This window comes from Echeneis naucrates, chromosome 13 (genome assembly GCF_900963305.1).
Source record: "Echeneis naucrates chromosome 13, fEcheNa1.1, whole genome shotgun sequence".
NCBI lineage: Eukaryota > Metazoa > Chordata > Actinopteri > Carangiformes > Echeneidae > Echeneis > Echeneis naucrates.
The window spans coordinates 23057818-23075748 of record NC_042523.1 but is presented as its reverse complement, the minus strand read 5'-3'; the positions used below and the strand labels follow the sequence as shown (position 1 = coordinate 23075748).

Sequence of the window (17931 nt, the reverse complement as noted above, 5' to 3'; positions counted from 1 at the left end):
AATTCAGTGGAGGAACAAAAAGTGAGCATAAACACTCTTTCAAGCACGAGCCGTCATTACCGCCTCTTTTCTGGCTAAAACCTTTTTTTGTAGATTTTTCATCATCATCATCAGATTGTGCTCTTTATCTGGACGTGAGCCGTTGAGGCTGATTGTGCAGAACAAAGTGGTAACTGCAGTATTGTACCAAGGAATAAACAAAGCGGGACCAAATTCCTCTCCCATTATTATGTGTTGCATGATTGGCTGCTGAGAAACTCCATGTGAGTTGGAGCAACTTCAATTCCAGTCATTGACATATATGTTACTGAAAAAGCAGCGACTCGGTGATCTCTAAATTTGAAGTGAACCAAAGGGTAAAGGGAGAGAGGAGCGAAGGTAATGATGGGGAATTAGAAGGAATGATGCCACATTACTGAAATGGGTTTAGAACGAGAGAGAAAATGACATGAGGATGGAGAACAAGAGTGGAAAAGTGGAAACGGGGGAAGTGGGTGAGAGAGCATCTCTAACCTTTGGCAGACAAAGTCAGTGGGTGTCTCTCCAACGCTCCCCTGGGAGCCTCCTCTACCGGAGCATTAATTAGCTATTAACTTAGAAACAGGCCAGCATGGACGACTGCTGTCACCGCACAGTGTGTGTGTGTGTGCGCGTCCTCCATATGCTTTCGTGTTGTGCGTTGAAAGACTTTTTACTGAAAAGCAACGTGCATAAATTCCTCAGGAATAAGTGGAAGCTCACTGTGGCTTGCACAGAACTGAGCAGAAGCAGCTGGGTGACGCTTCGGACAACACAGTCAGTGCTTTTTCAGAAGTGTCTTAACCGTCTTAGTGCTTACTCCATAATTTATAACACATGGCTACTGAACTGGTTTTTTTGGATTACCCTGACCAAAGAGGACGCAGTTTGTGACTGAAGGGAATTTGATGTGGGGGAGCCAACGGGGGGCGATTCCTCCTGACAACACAAACTTGGATAAGGATTCCCTCTCTGGAGGCTTTCAAGTCCTGGCTAACAGGGAGTAGATCTGAAGGCAGACCTAGAACTCGCTGTCGGGATTACATCTGGAGAGAAGGATGTCCAGAATTCCCTGATGAGCCCCATGCCACCATGGCCTGACTCCGGATAAACAGAACGGGTGTCTGGATAAAAGTTGTTTTGTTTATTAACTCGGGACAAACTGCAGTACAGTTGAAATTTTTAAAGTCGGCTGTAAAAGTTAAGAGTGTTCAAAGGACCTTCTGCTAATTACAGCGAGTGATGAGTTCTGACAGCCTGTGAAGTTAGCTGGTTAGAAAGCCCGGCATGTTTGTGAGAACAGAAATGGTGCACAGGCACTTTCTCAACACAGCTTGTAAATCAACAAGCAACTATTTTGTAAAAAGCGAACCTTTGTGTCTTTGGGGCAAAAATACATAGTACGACAACAACACACTCCAGGGATACACACTTCCACTTTGTAAAGACTAAATTTCCTGGCTCAGTGTGACATCACAATGACAGAGCTTCATGTTGTTCTGATGAATTCATCAGACAGTTTCCAGTGGAGTGTGACAGAATGGAGAAAATCTGAAGGCCTGGCACACTGCCAAGGAAACTGATCCTGAGTGTGAGATCAATAGGCAGATTCTCGCTGCATCAGCAGTGATATGGATGATGTACCGGATTGTGATGAGCTCTACATTTGCCAGTGAATGTAAATTCCAGCTGCCACCTACGGTCATGACCTTCAGTTGTGGTCCAAAGCTTGAAAACACGGTCACAAACAACCAAACTACGATAAAGAATAACCAGACTGGACTGGGACTACCTCGGACTCTCCCAGTAGGAGCTGGAGGTGAATGGGTGGATGGACAGGTGAAAAAGCTTGGAGAGGTAATTCACTTTTCACTTGACGAACAGATAGCTTGTGGTTCAGAATTGGAATGTGACTGCAGCGATTACAACAGTCAGACCAATTTTTATAGAAAGTTTCCAGGGACATGAAAATATTTGCAAAGACGACAGGTATTGGCTGACTTTATTCTTGGAGTCACAGGATTGTAAATCCATGGATGGACTGAAGAAAACAAACTCTACGTAAAGCGCCTTGATGTAACTACTATAATCTGGTGCTTTATAAATTAATTTGATTTGATTCTAAAAGTGTCATGTTCATCTTTTCGATCACAATCATTTGTGGCGGGCTGCGGTTTACTCTCACCACACCTGCTGTATATCAAGATTTATCCACTTCAAGCATCTTTTTAATTTATTCTGTATTTCTTCTCTCATTGTTCATGGAGTCCTCTACCCAAAAGTCCAACAAAAGGAAGCCTTGGCTTGTTCCTTCCCCCTCCTCCACCCTCTTCCTTTTCATCCTGCAGTGTGAGCGTTCGAAGCGAGATTACAATCAGACTTTTGTCATCACTGAGTCATTTCAAATTGCAGAGGAAGAGACAGAGAGAAAGAGGATGAAAGTCAATAATCTCTGATGGCGGTGGCGGTGCAGCTAACGATTTCCATCTAATTGCTCCTCCTCCAGTCCTGAGAGTGGTGAGGGATGAGCAGAAGACGACGAGAGAGGGACAAAGAGTGAGAGAAAGGGAGAACGACTGCAAATAATGACAAGTCATTCAGCCTTTAACACTCACCTCTGATAATGACTGGACAGTCAGACCTATTTGCTCCTCAGATCCTATTCCACCTCTCCTCTGCCATTTTTTCTCCACAGAAAATATTGACTCCTTCTATCCCCCACTTAGTAGATACAATAGAAGTGAAAAGAACACCACTCAAGGCAGATTTTTTCCTTCTTCAAAGAATGGAAAACTAGAAATGCCACCTCAAGGTTGAATTCCTCCGACAAGCAGTCGAGTTGCAAGAATCGGGTGAAAATCTGGTCAGAAAAGCGGTGAAGCTGGCCTTTGACTGATCGGACCTAAAATTTCATCACTGCATCTTGTTGGCATTGAATTGTCTCATAATCAGACTATGACTTCTTGGCCAGTTTCCTGAGGTCACAGTGACCTTTGACCTTTACCCATAATTCTCGAGTCCAAGTGAATGTATATTATGTATATGTGTACATTTATATTTCCTCTGGGAGTTCCTGATGTATTGCCTTAACAGGAATGTGAGGTCCCCATGACTTTGATCTTTCGTCAATAAATTCAAAGTAGTTTCTTAAAGTCACAATCAAGTGTTTCATGAACTCACTGACCTTTGACCAACCAAATCTAATCTACCCTTGAAGAGTTGAATTGAAATTTGTTCATCCTTTAGTGCAAGAAAATGTCCCTCTCAAATTTAAAGAATTGCCCTGAAGGTGTGACTGAGGTCTTGGATTTGTGAGAATGGGATGTTTGTATGAACTGATAAAGTGAGGACACTCCGGGGCTTTGTTTTCCTCCACTGTCCCTCCACTGTCCCTCCACTGTCCCTCCACTGTCCCTCCACTGTCCCTCCACTGTCCCCAGAGACTATGGCCCAAACAGAGTGTATTTCTGAGTCATAATGACTTCGACCCGTCGGCTCTATCATGACCCCACTAACATCATTTTTTACCCTTTCCAGGTAATATTTTCACCATTTTAACAAATCCAAAGCATTTTTACTATCTAATTCATTACTGACTAATTTATCTTCAAGAGTACTGACTTTTAGGTGGAATTATGTGATTGGAACACATTATCTACAGTTTAACAACTTTTTACTGACCTCCCATTACATTCGGATTACTGTCCTTACGTGTAACTGTCCTTTATCTGACTAATTTTAAATCCTCCTAAAATACACAATATGTATTTTAAATTTGCTCCAAGCCATTTTTTAAAGTTAGTTTGAGTTTCTGACCCCAGTAAGGGGATTTTTGGCTACAATAAATGACAGTAGAGGATTATTGTAATGATTATTTTTCTGTACTACAGGCTGTGCATCCACCTGTACCTCTGGGTTAATAAAGACCAATTTGGACTTTGAACCATCTTTGTCGTGAAAAAAATGTTATACTAAATGAGAGAAGACAGCACCCATAAGTTCTCTAGGCCCTAAACTGTTCGATAAATGATTTCAAACTGGTAATCTCATTAAACAGAAGATTTTGAATCACTGTTTTTGGTACGTATTTATCAACAAAACTAATTACTTCAGGCATTGTTTGTCTGATGAAAATGGACAAAGCTAAAGAACAACGTGGAAGTTAAGGAAGTGGACACATTGAACTGGCCAGAATGGATTAGTTTCTCTGAATCACTTGGTTCTTTTTGGACAAAAAAGTCTCTCAGTTAAACAACAGGCCTTTTTTTTTCTGGCTGTGGGAAGTTTCTGTGACAAGACTTAACAATAGAAACAGGAGCTCGGCAGATTTTGACCCACTATCTTCCAAACCTTGCATTTATCATCCTGGAATAATAGCAGCTTGGCTGAGGGTTTTCTTCTTTGCTTTTACAAAAAAAGCTTCATTGCCTATTAGATCAGCAGGAATTTATACCTGAATTCTGTTTTACTCAAATATTTAAAATAAGTCTGAGGCCAGTGTCACAGCTGTACTCTTGAACCTTGATGCTTTACACTTTTAGAGCCACTGATTGCACAACAAATTTGTTGCCTTGTTTCAAAGGGAAAAAAGTATGAAATTTGGAAAATTTGAGGAAGCACGGTAAATCCCAGAAGGAAGGAAGCAGCGTTTAGTCATTTTAGTTCTATGTTTCTTCTACACATCAGATCAAAAAATCGGATCTGATGTGGTGTAAAAGAAAAGGGTGAACTTTTATGGAGTATCCCACAATTATTTTTCTGTTACATCCAAGCGACACTTTACTTCTTTAATTTCTGCATTTTGATTGCCTGCCTGAGTTTTTGAGCACCTAAAAACTTCATTTGAAAACTTGAGGTTGGAGTTTGGACGAGCAAAAAGACGCCTACGGTCGACCCCTGCCTGGGTCAAGTTGGCCTCACCAACAACCAGTAAAGAATGCAGCATGGATTAGGAATTCGGAGTGTTTCTGGCCTTGTTGTGTTTTCTAGGACCTTTTTAGCAGCAACATTTTGCCTTTGGATAAAAGTCACTTTTGTTTCTGATGAAGAGCTAAAGCCGTTGTCTGCAAGGAGAAAACCTTAACTGGGTGAGTCAAATGTTTTTCGTGGACATTATCACGCCTCTCCAGCTCTGCCATGGCCTTCAGGATTTTCTTGCAGTGCATCTTGCTGCTTCTTTTTCATTCAAGCCCTCATAGTAGGAGCGGGCATTAATGCAACAGGGTGCACCGTGCAGGTCCTTTGAGAGGGCACTACAGAGGTCTCCTAAACAACCTGGTTTCTTTTGTTTGGTTTCGTCGATTCTCAACAACATGAGTTTTTCATGCATCCACTATTTGGAGCTGGGACGTGACACCAACTTCGCCACCATTCTGTATTTTTCTGTCTCCACTAACCTGCACAAGGAACCAGGAGATAAGCACCGAGACCCAGGGGTTACCACTTTGGGACGTCCTCTTGGCCGGAGACAGTGCTTTACCTGCAGTGAAGAAAAATAGAGATGTTGGCGAAAACAACAAATTTTCCACTTTTTAGGGAACTATTCTTGAGTATTAGCATTTTAGGAAATGTACAGGTGAGGAGGAAGTAAACCCCTGAGCAGCAGCTTCTGCATGAAAACATCAGCAGTGACCGTCCAAAACCCACATGAGTGAGATTCTAGACGCAGAAGTGGAAAGAAAAGTTTAATCAAAGAAAGAAGGCGACAAATGACTAACCTCTGGTTAACTGGAATATTTCTAGATTAAATATCATCAAGCACTGATCACCCGCACTAACAAATACCACACTGTTTTGGACACAATGTAGGTGTGGAGTAAATGATATAGCAGTTGGAAATTCCTTGTTGAGCATCACTGAAAGAGATGCCTGTTATCAATAATTACGCAAGTTCTCACCTCCTCCTCACTGCTATTCCTGATGGTTTTTGACACTCTGCTTCCCACAAGCCTCCACAAAACATTAATGTGTTCACTTATCAAATGAAAAGCAGTTTTTCCTTTGCAAAGTTTGCTGCCAGAGGAGTTTTACTGATTGATTTCATGATGGTCTCAGCACGTGCTGGGAAAAGAAAAGGAAAAAAAAAACAAAAAAAAAAAAACAGCAAGAACCGTCTGTTATTTCAAGCTGGACAAACACTTTTTTACTCAGTGACATTTGATAATGTGTGTCTGTGCCTTGTGAAACAGCCTGTACTCCATATTTTTAATGGTAAGTGAGGACTGGGTTGTAGTTTTGAGTCGGTTTTCAGACCAGATTTATTTTACTTGGGGCTTCTGTGTCTAAAAGAGCCGGAGCAGGTGACAAAATGTCTTTGCAGCTTGATCATGAGTTTTAGATCAACTAGGTTTTCAACGGGGAATAGACCCTTAATAATTCAGGGGCGAGTCCCCAATGGGACGAGAGGAAGGAAATAATCACTGACAATAATCATTTGGTTTACTCCAATTTGGCTCTTTTGCATATGTTTAAAATCACAGGTATCCCGTTCCAATAAATAACTAGATAACTCTGGTATCTCTGTCTCTGCATCTGAAATGAGACTGAAGTCACTCCCACCAGAGCAGGCCTTTGTGTTTTGTCTCTTTTGTTGGTTTGAACACTAACTCACACAAAACTGTCAAAGTGCATCACTCCTGAAGTGCTGAACCAGCTTAAAGCTGTACAGACAATTTATCACATAGAAACTAAATGTAGATTGAATTTAACACACTCTCAAAGTGACCGGAGCTGTTCTACCAGCTGGACTCTCACATTTCCCATCTCTCTACACTTTTCCCATCAAATAATAAAGGCACAACAAAAACACAATATCACTCAGCCAACTCAAATGAAAAGCATTTCTACCACCTGCGTCTCCATGAAATTGTACAAAAATCAGCAACTACGGCAGGAAGAAAAAGTTGCGTGACAATCCTGTGTATGTAAAAAATGTTGGATGGATTCAAATAAACTTCAACTGCCAAGGTGCACTTTGGCAAGAAACTTCCAATAACCAAGGTGAACTAATATTGAGATCTGAAGCTTGGATTTATGTTTAATTCTGGATACATTTGGGATGAATTCAACAACTATGATGCTGTGATTTGCTTGCAAAATCAAGTCAATAGATGGTTAAGAATTTGCTCTTCACAGCATGGACAACAGAGTCTCGTGGGTTTTGTAGTACTTCAAGCTGTCTCAGTCCAAGATGACAAAATATACAAAAATCAAAAAATATTCAGGACTGTTATTCCTCCATTATTTGGGGAGCATTGTTACCTGTATGTTTTGTGTTTCTGGGTCTCTCTTAATTCCCATTGCTCCTTACGCCAGCAGATATAAACCAGATTCTGACAACAGACCTCAGAGCAACACTGATGTTGCCTTTTACATACCAGCGCAGATTTGGGTGAACAATGGCAACTTCTAATGTAACTGACATTTACACAAAATGTATGTAATTAACTGAGTGGCTAGTCTGAAAAGAAGGAGAGCTGGAGAAAAAGGCTGTGGATGTGTGGGTGACACACAACGCACAACAAATGGAGGTAACCCTTCATTTTATTTGATACCTTATAGCACTGCCTTTGTATCAAAAGAGAGTGCATTGACGTACTGCCTCTCATTTCTTACATGCATGGCATTTCATCTGATGAAGAAGATAATGTGATTGCAAGAGTGAAAATCAGAACCTTTTACAGAGACATAAAAAGACTAGAAGCTGAAAAGAGAAACTGACAAGTAGAGAGAGCAGAGGTGAAGAGGAGGAGTAGGAGGAAGATAAGGAGGAGTGAGCGGTGGTGGAGGCAGAATCAACACTTACGACTACATTTCAGATAAGGATTGGAATTAAATCTGGAAGACTTACCTTAAATCAATGCGGCTGAGAGGAGAAGACGGAGTGATGGAGAGGATGGAGGAGGGGGAGAAGGTAGGACAGAGGTGAAGGAGTTGGAGAAACAAAAGAAGTGAAAGACATGCGAGATGGCCAATAAATAAACAAAATCTGTGTGTGCTGCAAAAAACTGTGCAGCCATCACTCAGTTTGTCTAGGACAGTGGGAAGGTTGAGCAGAATGACAACAAGAACACATACAGACACACACACACACACCAAGTGGTCATATGTCACGTTTCCGCCCCTCTACAGGAGCATTACACATTTATGGTTCTGCAGTCACTGACTCTTAATTAAACAGATTAATCTAATTGAAGTTAACACCTTGGCTGCTGGTGGTGGCAGCTGAACTAGTGTCATCTGCTCCGTCTGATCACTCCGCAGAGGAACTCGCACTAATACGGCCATTTATCTCCCCTGACACACGCACGCACACAGCTATACGCACAGACAGAAACGGGCCAGATCAATTTGCAATAGACTTAACAAAGAGAGCAGAGCATGGGATAAGGAAGTTGCTCACAGTCATTAATAATGATGGAGCACTGGGGAGCAATGATCTGCACTGCGAGATGGAAATCACACGAACGCAGCATTCGGTTGGTGCTGGAAACTCCGTTTCTGTGTTTCAACTTTCAGGAAAAAGTGGCAGCGATCACCATTTCCGTTACTAAGTAGAGGAGTTCTCAAGAGCTCAGTGTATATTACATATTATTATATATATTATATATTATTTTATTATTACTTCATAATATATCATCAGGTAAGTGATGATATAATATAATATAAAATAAATAAAAATAAAAAACCACACCGTCACTTTTTGCAATTTTACTTTACTGGTTGTGGTGGTTTTTGCATTTCCTCTGAATGCACGACAAGTTTGCATTCAACAAAAATATTTTAACTCTTATTTTATATTTTATATTTTACCAAGTCACAGCCCTATTCTTATTTTCAGAAACTTCTGAATGCCAAATGCAGAAGTTGTAGATGTTATCCCCTCCAATGCCAGGTCAGCCCAGCCCTTTTCAGCTTCATCATTATTCTGCGTCTTCTGGTGAGATTCAGAAAGTGAGAAACATCTGGGTCACTCATCAAGCTTTCACTTCAACATGGAACTTTCTGTGAGCTTAAAGTTAAATACAATCTCAGACGATATGATTTCTTTCATAGCTGAAGTCTGTTAGTCTTTTTAGATCTAAAGCATTTCGAGGCTTTTTATTTCCCACGTAACTGCTATTTAATGGAAACTTCTGCTTTACTTCAACCTAGTTTCCCATGATTGCATTCACTGTGACTGTACATGCCAGCAGAGAGCCATAATGGCTATTCCATGCGTGGACTTGTAGGAACATGATATATGTTGTTTTTGTGTCGGTCCATGTCTTTTTAGACCTCAAAGAATGCTGTGAAACATCAGCACACCCTGAAAAAAAAACAAGAAAACAAAACCAGGCCCTTTCAGGTCATTTCCATGAGGCCCCTGAGTCAGCATTCGCCCAAACTGAGTTGACATCTATTACTGTTCAGAAGACAAACTGCATGTTGGATTAATGTTGCCTCCGAGTTTCTGCCTCTTTCTTCAGAGGCCACTTCTGTTGCATTACGTACCAAACAAGTCATCTCGGGCCAGGGCGTAGAGGATGCGCGAGGCTCCAATGAGGTTGCTCATGGCAGCGGAGAGCGTGGAGGAATAAACCCCGATGGTCACAAACGGGTGCCAGATGTTAATGTCCGTCAGAAAACTGTAGTCCTTCTGAAGCAGGACACTGTGAGAGAAAACAACACCACAAAATAAGTTAATAAACATGAACAGGTGTTTTGCTTTTGCCTTTAAAAGAGAGTAAGTAAAGAGAAAGCTTTTTTATCCCGTCCCCTCCTGCAGAAGGCACAGGGCTGTGGTTCCACATGATTTACCTGATATTTTCAATTGATTGTTATATTACATTATATTTTAGGTTTTCCAAACCTATAACACCTCATCAATATTTGTGTTTTTCAAATAAACAGCGTCAAAATCATCAAGACTGTGGAAATGGATTTCTGCGGTTAAAAGCCCACTCAGCCTTTAAGCAGCCACCTTCTTTCAACAGACAGCCGTAGCTTCAGGCACATAAGAATGAAACCTGCACCAGTCGATGATTTTTTCCACCATCCATGTCTGATAGTTAACAGGCTGCTTATAACTGCTGAGATGGAGCACAATCCCAGAGCAGCTAACTGTAAGCTTCATCCACAGTGTTGACGAATATCGCAAAATATGACTGCAGATTCATGAAGAGTGTAGAAGTGACGAGTTACACTGAAATCTGACAACACTATAGACCAGACAAATTGTCCCTCTTGAATTTACATAAGAGCTGAAATAGCTGAAAAATACTGAAAAAAGGTTATGTTTTTGTTAGCAGGCTCCTCGGTCATACTCAGGGTAAGGAAAACATTTCAAACACCATGTTTTGGCAAATTTCCTGCATTTAAACATATTGGATTGTTTTGGTGGCCAAGTGTTTAAAGCCCATTTTTCCTGCTGTGCTCATTCACGGCAGCACGTGTGCTTGTTTTGCTTCCTCTCTTTCTAAATCTACTGCAGGTAACACACTGACTGTGCATGACTACCTCACAGAAGTCCACATCATTTTCATGTAAAAAAAAAAAAAAAAAAAAAAAACGACTCATAATTTAATATCAAACTTGCAGATACTCAGAATTATGGAGTGTTAACATCAGTTTTAGCCCTGAGAAAGGAAAACAGGTTATTAAAACAACATGACAAAGACTGGACCACTCCTCTGCTGCATCAATGTTTATCACTTTAACATTCACAGCAGATGATGAAAATCCAGAGGTTCATATGGTTCCATGTGCCATCTCAAACTCATTTGTTCGGTGGGACCAGAAAATGTCTGTGTTCACTGGAATAGGAAGTGATGATCACTAAGCTGGTTCCTAATCAGAAGACCTGGAATGAGAGGCTCACACCACTGAGAGTGTGTGTGCGTGTGTTGCAGTGTGAGATCAGAGAGCACAAATACCCCAGCAGGGTGTGCCTGATTACGATCTGCCTCCTACCCGCTCCTTCTCAATACAACACAGCCAGAGAGAGGAAAATTAGAGTGTACGGTATTTCTATCTTTCCCTCACCTGATCCAACTCAATCTATTTGTTTCAATGCACGCAAACACACAAGGCACACATGCATCCAATCCACCTATTCCCTTCCCACAGCACCTTCAAACTGTCATCATGATATTTTTAAAACCAATTTGGTTTTTTACTTCCTCCCAGTTTGTGCCTCAGTCCTCACACTCTTCATTTTATTTCTACTTTTACAGACAACCTCTCTCTCTCTCTCTCTCTCTCTCCATCTACCTCCCTCCTTCTTTTGTAATTAAGAGTCTCATCACGTTTTCTTTCAGGTCCAGTGATTTTAATACTTATTATCATGGCCCTATTAAGTATTGTTCACTCCATCCAAAGATCTAAGCACACTATTATTTCACAGGGAGCTCGAGCACACACACACACACACATGCTCTCTCTCTCTCACACACAACCACACAAGCCTTCGCACTGCCACAAATCAACTAAACAAAGGCTCTGTGGGGAAGTTAACATCACCCTAGAAATTAGGAAATGCCAACTACTTTGTTTATTTGACGTGTGTGTGTGTGTGTGTGAGATATGGGCGCTGCAGTGAAGTTTATTAACAGCACTTTTAATCAGCATCTCAAACATTCAAGACAATGGTCTGATACACAACATGCATGAAGCAGCGTCAAAAAAAAAAAAAAGCAGAATCACACAAAAATGTGTGAAGCAGGCGTTGAAATGTGTGTGTGTGTGTGTGTGTGTGTGATTGTGAGTAATGATGTGGGTCAGAACTTATAGGCTGATTATTAATTTTTCTGACGTGAAGCAGGAACAAAATAAATCTGGAAAAGCTTGACATTTCAAAACTGGCTCTCAAAAACAAAGCCAATGCAAACTGGGTGACAGCTTTGACAAATGGTGTGTGTGTGTGTGTGTGTGTGTGTGTGTGTGTGTGTGTGTGTGTGTGTGTGTGTGTGTGTGTGTGTAAAAGAGAGCGAGATTGTCCACGTGTCGGTTCTAACAGAAAGAACAATATGTATTCTGTGCTTCATAATTCTGCGTAGTCATTACCAAGGGAGTGTTGCTTATAAGTGACTCGGAGTGTGTGTTTGTGTGTGTGTGTGTGTGGCCTAGAAAGTAATTATTGATCAGATCATCCAGCTGAAATGAGCTCTGCCATCCAAATAAAGAGGAGAACAAAGTGTGGGGGAGCGAGTGACAGATTAAAAGAGCTCGTTTAGAGAAGAGGAGGAAACAAAGCTAAACGACTAAAAGGAGCCCACAGAGATTGTTTAGCTGATTGTTCTCGCTCCGCCCGGCCCCGCTCCATCCTCCGGCTCATTTGTTTACCATTTTTATTCATGCCCTCATTTGTGTATTCATGCGTATTCATCTTTTAATCCATCATTTCATGTGATTGTGCTTCTCATAATTCACTCGCACTTTGGTCGAACATTATAGATTAATTATCTGCGATATTCCAAATGAGATGAAAAATAAAGTGCTGACACCAGGAGTGTGTGTGTGTGTGTGTGTGTAAATGTACTTGTGTGGTCAGGTGGATTACATCATCAATGGAAACACCACCATCATAGACAGAGTTTATGCCGCTAATCATTGGTCATCTTGCAGAGGATGAGGGCACCCACCGTCGGGACAAACATAACGATCCAGGATCATCTGCTTTTATGATCCTGAAGAAAAAAAGGCTTAAATACTCAGGAGGGATCAGAGCCAGTCACTGAGGTTGTTCTGGTTTATGGCTTACATCAATGTTTCCCTCATCGTGACCATTTGTGTCTCTGCTGTATGGACATCCTGGATGTCAATACTCTGACTCGCAGTAGGATAGTGAGGATAACTGCTCCTATGAATCTCTGCATCGATATTACAAGGACAGCATTTATAGTTAGTGCTCTTGTTTTTGGTGGCTCTCCTCTATGTGTTTGCTCAACAGGGATGTAGCGGATACAGCTACGATGTGCGCAAATACTTCCCCAGTAAAGCTGCACTCTCTCGGTGAAATAGTTTGTTGTGACAACCAGAATGAGAGGCAGGAGGAGGGGGTAAAGAGAGGACTTCATGAGAGGAAGGCTCGTGGTTCAGATCTGGACCACGGGACACCGCAGCCTTTACTGTGGGCCCTCTACCAGCCGAGCTAATGGGGTGCACCAATATTTAGTTTATGAACAGCGACATGTAAGAGTAACGTGAGAGACTTCTGAAGGTGAGCTGACTATATCAGCAGAAGCTTGTTGGTCCAGCTCATCCCACAGATGCTGGACTGGACTGAGATCTGGGTAATGTGGAGCCAATTGAACACCTTGTTAGTCCTCAAACCATCCCACATTGTTGCAGTTTCTCCGGATTGATGGTTTTGCCTCCTCAGACCACTTTGGGTCGGTCCTGACCGCTCCACGGTGCTCTGGCCCTTTTAACAGTGGCTCACATCCTAAGAGTCAAGCATTTTTCCTGCCTCAACAAATGTTCGGTTGCCACCTCATCCATCCCCACCCACTGACTGCTGGCATGGTAATAACATAATTATTCACCTCACCTGTCAGTGGTCATAATGTTATGGCTGATTGCTGTATTGGACCTTGTTGTAATACATGAAATTACAACAAATCAGCCCAATCTGCTGAAATGTGACAATTTTCTGGCCCAATGTTGCACCGTTCAGGAGGACAAAAACAAAGGCACCCTGAATATGTGACCCTAATTCAACCAAGGACCTGGATTGCCCTGATATCTAGTCCAATATGCTCTCAATGAGCTGTGGTCTGTTAGAGGCGGCGCTATCGACTATAGCAACAAATACATCAGAGCACAACTATGCAGTTAGCGTTGGCCTTTGGCCTCACACCACTTTGACCTTGTAGGTACTTCAGCCACAGTCCACAGTGTGAGAAGGAGAAACAGACACAGGAAGGAGGAGGAGACGAAGCGGGCCGAGGAGTCAGAGAGACAGAGGGAGAAGGATAGTTAAGTGCTCTCATGGGAGGAGACTGTGGTTAAGGATTATTAAATGGGATCAATAGTTAACAAGGCTTCAGTGGCGCACATTCCAACCTTCTCTATCCTCCCTCTCTCCGTCTGTAACCCTCCCAAACACTTCACTTGTTTATGAAAATTTTACTGATACTCATCTCATTAACCGCTGCTCTCCATTTCCAATTTTCAGCCACTCCAGACTTCCTCTACACCAACGTGCAATTTCTAGCCACTTGTTTAGATTACTCTATAAATTGCTTTCAGTGCTTGTAACTCAGACAGTGTTAAGAGGGAAGGCACATAATGTAACATCATCAACCTTGTCACCTATAAATTACCTTCCAGTATTACAAAATTGTTGAGGTGGTGTTGGCAGATAAGCAAAATACACAACAAAAAAGATGAATGTTCAGATTTTAAGAACCAGTATTAGATCATTCAAATAAAAATCCCAGAAGACTGTGAAATCCATTTGTTTTAATCAAGCCTTAGTTTCTAATGTCCAAAATGAGTAAAATCTTCAGTCACATTGAAGAACTGACTTCAGACCTAACGCTTCCTGTTCAGCAATGATATTTCATCAAAAGGTTCAGTTAGAATTCAAGTTCAGTGCTTCCCACGCACAACAAGTTACAGAGAATCCATTCTAATAAAATAACTATCACAAACAACAGCATTTTTATATAATACATCCGATATTTAAGCTCCTCTGTGACCTAAATCCCTCCTGTCTCTTTCGCTCTGTCTGTTGCTCTTCATCTCAGTGTCTCTTCCTCCTCCAACCCCTGCAGCTTCTCATTCACACAAGACATGTTGGTGAAGATCTGGCCTGTGTTGCCGCCATTGTCAAATGTGGGGTACAAAAAAAAATAAATAAAAAACAACAACAAGAAAACCAGAAAGGCAGCAACAGAGAGAGAAAAGACAGGAATGACTGGAATCTCTGCACTGAGAGATAAGGGAGGAATAACAAAAGGAGGGAGCACAACCATGTGGATGGATAGTTGAACGATGAACAGGGAGGAGGAGGAGACAGAAGGAGGAAGGGATTCTGGACTCACTACGAAAGGACACAGAGCAGCTCACGTTTAATTTTCCTTCACATCACCACATTATGTTGATTTGCAGTTTCTCCTGGATCAAAGAAGCAAGTGAACTTGAAGTTCATGAAAGTCCAGTGCTTTCCTTCTTCCTTTTATTTATTTATTTATTTTTAAACACAAGATTCCTTTGAGAAAGTTAGAGGAGAAGATGGATATCACTGTGCAGGCTAAAAATAAATCTTCTAACAAACCTACCTAAAAAAAAAAACACTTACAAACACCTCTAAAAACCACTAACCATCTCCTTTCTTTAGCTTCATATTTAGTGTACAGAAGGCTTTAAATCTTCTCACGTAACTCTGTGCAACTTTCCTCCAAGCACAGATTTCTTTCACAGTGCTTCACCAGACATTATATATGGGAGGGGGTCATGGTTATCCATTATTGTCTGCCAAAGTGTCTTTTATGATTATTCCAGTCGGTCTTGAATACCAAGGGCAGCAGAAAATAATTTGCACAGTGATTTAAAAAAAAAAGGGAAAAAAATTGAAACATCTCCACTTGAAGAAAATAAAGCAGTAATTGTGTGTCTTTGTATTGTTTTGGGTCCTCTTTCTGTGACTAAGGTGTTTTTTCCTAATCAGTATAAAAGATGGCAGATAACTGACCACTCATATGAGTCACTGGGAGTTTCTGCACAGAAACACAACTGGAACTGGGACTCTAAGGTGCTAATTGTTTGTGATTTACTGAAAAAAGCTTTTAGGTTCTAAGAAAGGCTCCTGTAGGCATAATGGAGTTAAACTGAGGAGAAGCTGAGTAAAACCCATCCACCCCCTTCCCTCTGTTCATCTGGAGTCAGGTGAAGCTTTCCAGTTCATCCTGGGCCAGATGGGGTATGTACACTCTACACTGAGTTCCGGGTCTACCCAAAGGTCTCCTTGGAGTTGGAAATGACTGTAAAGCATCCAAAAAATGCCGCCCAGGAGGAATCATTCTTATCAGACACTGATGAAATGAGACACAGAGGGATTTTGGAGGGTGTGCTGACTGCACACACATTTGTGAGGCTGCGTGTCAGAGATAGCTCAATACAAGGAGCCCCAGCAGATTCAAATGAATATAATCATCAGCTGTTATTAATACAAGAGCTTCTATGGCGTGAGGTGGATCAGCTCTCGGGTCACTGACACACAGCACTGCACAGAGCGGTTGTAAGCCTACGTGTGCACAGTGTGCAGACTCACAAACGCACACACAATAAAGTCAATCATGCAAGCACATGACTGACAGACACAAAAGACCAGTCAGTGTTCCAGAATGAAACCAGCGCACAAAAATATAATAAACAAAAGCTACAGGCTGAGCTCGCTTGCTCACTCTGTTATTGTGTGTGTTTAAGTTTCTAATCCACACACGCACAGACACACTACCAAAAGAGCTTGATAAAGCACCGACAGGGCAATCTGTCATGGCTGGCTAGCTGGTCACATGAGGTTAATAGATTCCCCTCTATCTCATATCCCCTCTGCCTTCATCGCCATCATCATCGGCCCTCTTACCATACTGGCATATCACAGACGCTAATCTCCAAAAGAGACTAAATATGTTGCATCTCTATTAACAGTGACCTGAAAACCAGTCGTGCAGCTTTTACATGTAAAATGAGCTTCGTCTTCTTTGCGGTGTGCAGCGCTAATAGCTGTAAAGCAGAAAATGGGCTCATGCAGCTGTAGAAAAAAAATAAATTAATTAAAGAAAAATGCTACTGTCAGTACGGTGCAGTTCTACTGTACAGGGCAACAGCCAAGCAGTAAGGGGCATGTGACCATGTGGGTGCAAATCCACTGGGCTGGTGTCTCGGGTTCCTTTCCCAGCCTGCCGAATTTTTCCTGTGAATAATGACCTGGACGAAGAGAGTGACCAATGATTTTCAAGGACTCTCCTGACCACAGGGAGCTCTACATATATCGGTCTAATGATGGCCTGTGTCTGCCGAGGTACGTGATGTTGTGGCTCATGTTAAAACCGGCCCTGAACTGGCTGAAGCTGTCAAGCTCTGCGTTAAATTACCTCATCTCTCCTTCTAATGAGCACACACTGACAATCCCCCGTCTCACACCTGAACGAGTGAGCTGATGCTGTGACATTAGTGCACACGCTGACACAGGTAGGCAGCAGGGGAGAGTTCCCCTCAGCAGGCAGTATAATCACTTTTAACGGCTGCTCCCACCTCCCTCACATTCACCTTTAAATACATCTTAACTACTTTGCCTTTTAGAATTATGCAGAACTACAATTAGCTGAGGGTAGCAATTTAGCCTCGTGCCTTATGAGCCTTATGTAAAAGTCAGTTCGTGGCTTTAAGTCTTCCTTTTTATAAAGGGAAGGCAGCGGGCTGGGAAGAGAGCGGGACTGCCACCCTTTGGACAACCTGGACAACTACAGCTGAATTTTACTTTCGCTTTTTGTTTGTGGTGAAGAAACTTATCAGTGGAAACTTTGCTTTTGAAGACAGGTAGTCTCTGACTACCTCTGAATTCACTCAGATAGAAGACCACAACCTCTAATCACACCGTCTCCGTGTGTTTTAACGCCTCCATTCAGCAGCTGAAAGCACTGCAAAAAATGTTCAGTTTGAGTTCCTTGATGTTGAATTGATAAGTGTAGTATTTAGTATCTTTTGCACTTTGTAAATACATGTCACTTTAAATCTTCTGCCAACCTAAAGAATCCTCTTCTTTCTCCACACAACTTCAAATCTCTGCTTAAAATGACGCAATTACTGTTTTATGTGTCCTGTTGTATTGTGTGATGTCTAAGTTCTTTGATTTGTGTTCATACTGATCCAGCATGTTTTTATAAGAGAACCAACACCCTCTCCCTCTTGCCTTCATAACAGGTA

General features: G+C 41.8%; 1 protein-coding gene across 5 annotated transcripts in view; it reads right to left on the bottom strand.

Moving 5' to 3' along the window:
- The window catches only part of LOC115053367 (solute carrier family 12 member 9), a 41349-nt gene that overhangs the window by 15248 nt on the left and 8170 nt on the right, over positions 1–17931 (bottom strand). For all 5 annotated transcript variants that reach the window (XM_029518009.1, XM_029518008.1, XM_029518011.1 and 2 more), the window contains exons 7-8: positions 9511–9668; positions 5415–5497 (exon numbers count right to left, since the gene is read on the bottom strand). In XM_029518009.1, the coding sequence (XP_029373869.1) occupies positions 5415–5497; positions 9511–9668 (241 nt within the window). The remainder of the gene's footprint in view (positions 1–5414; positions 5498–9510; positions 9669–17931) is intronic.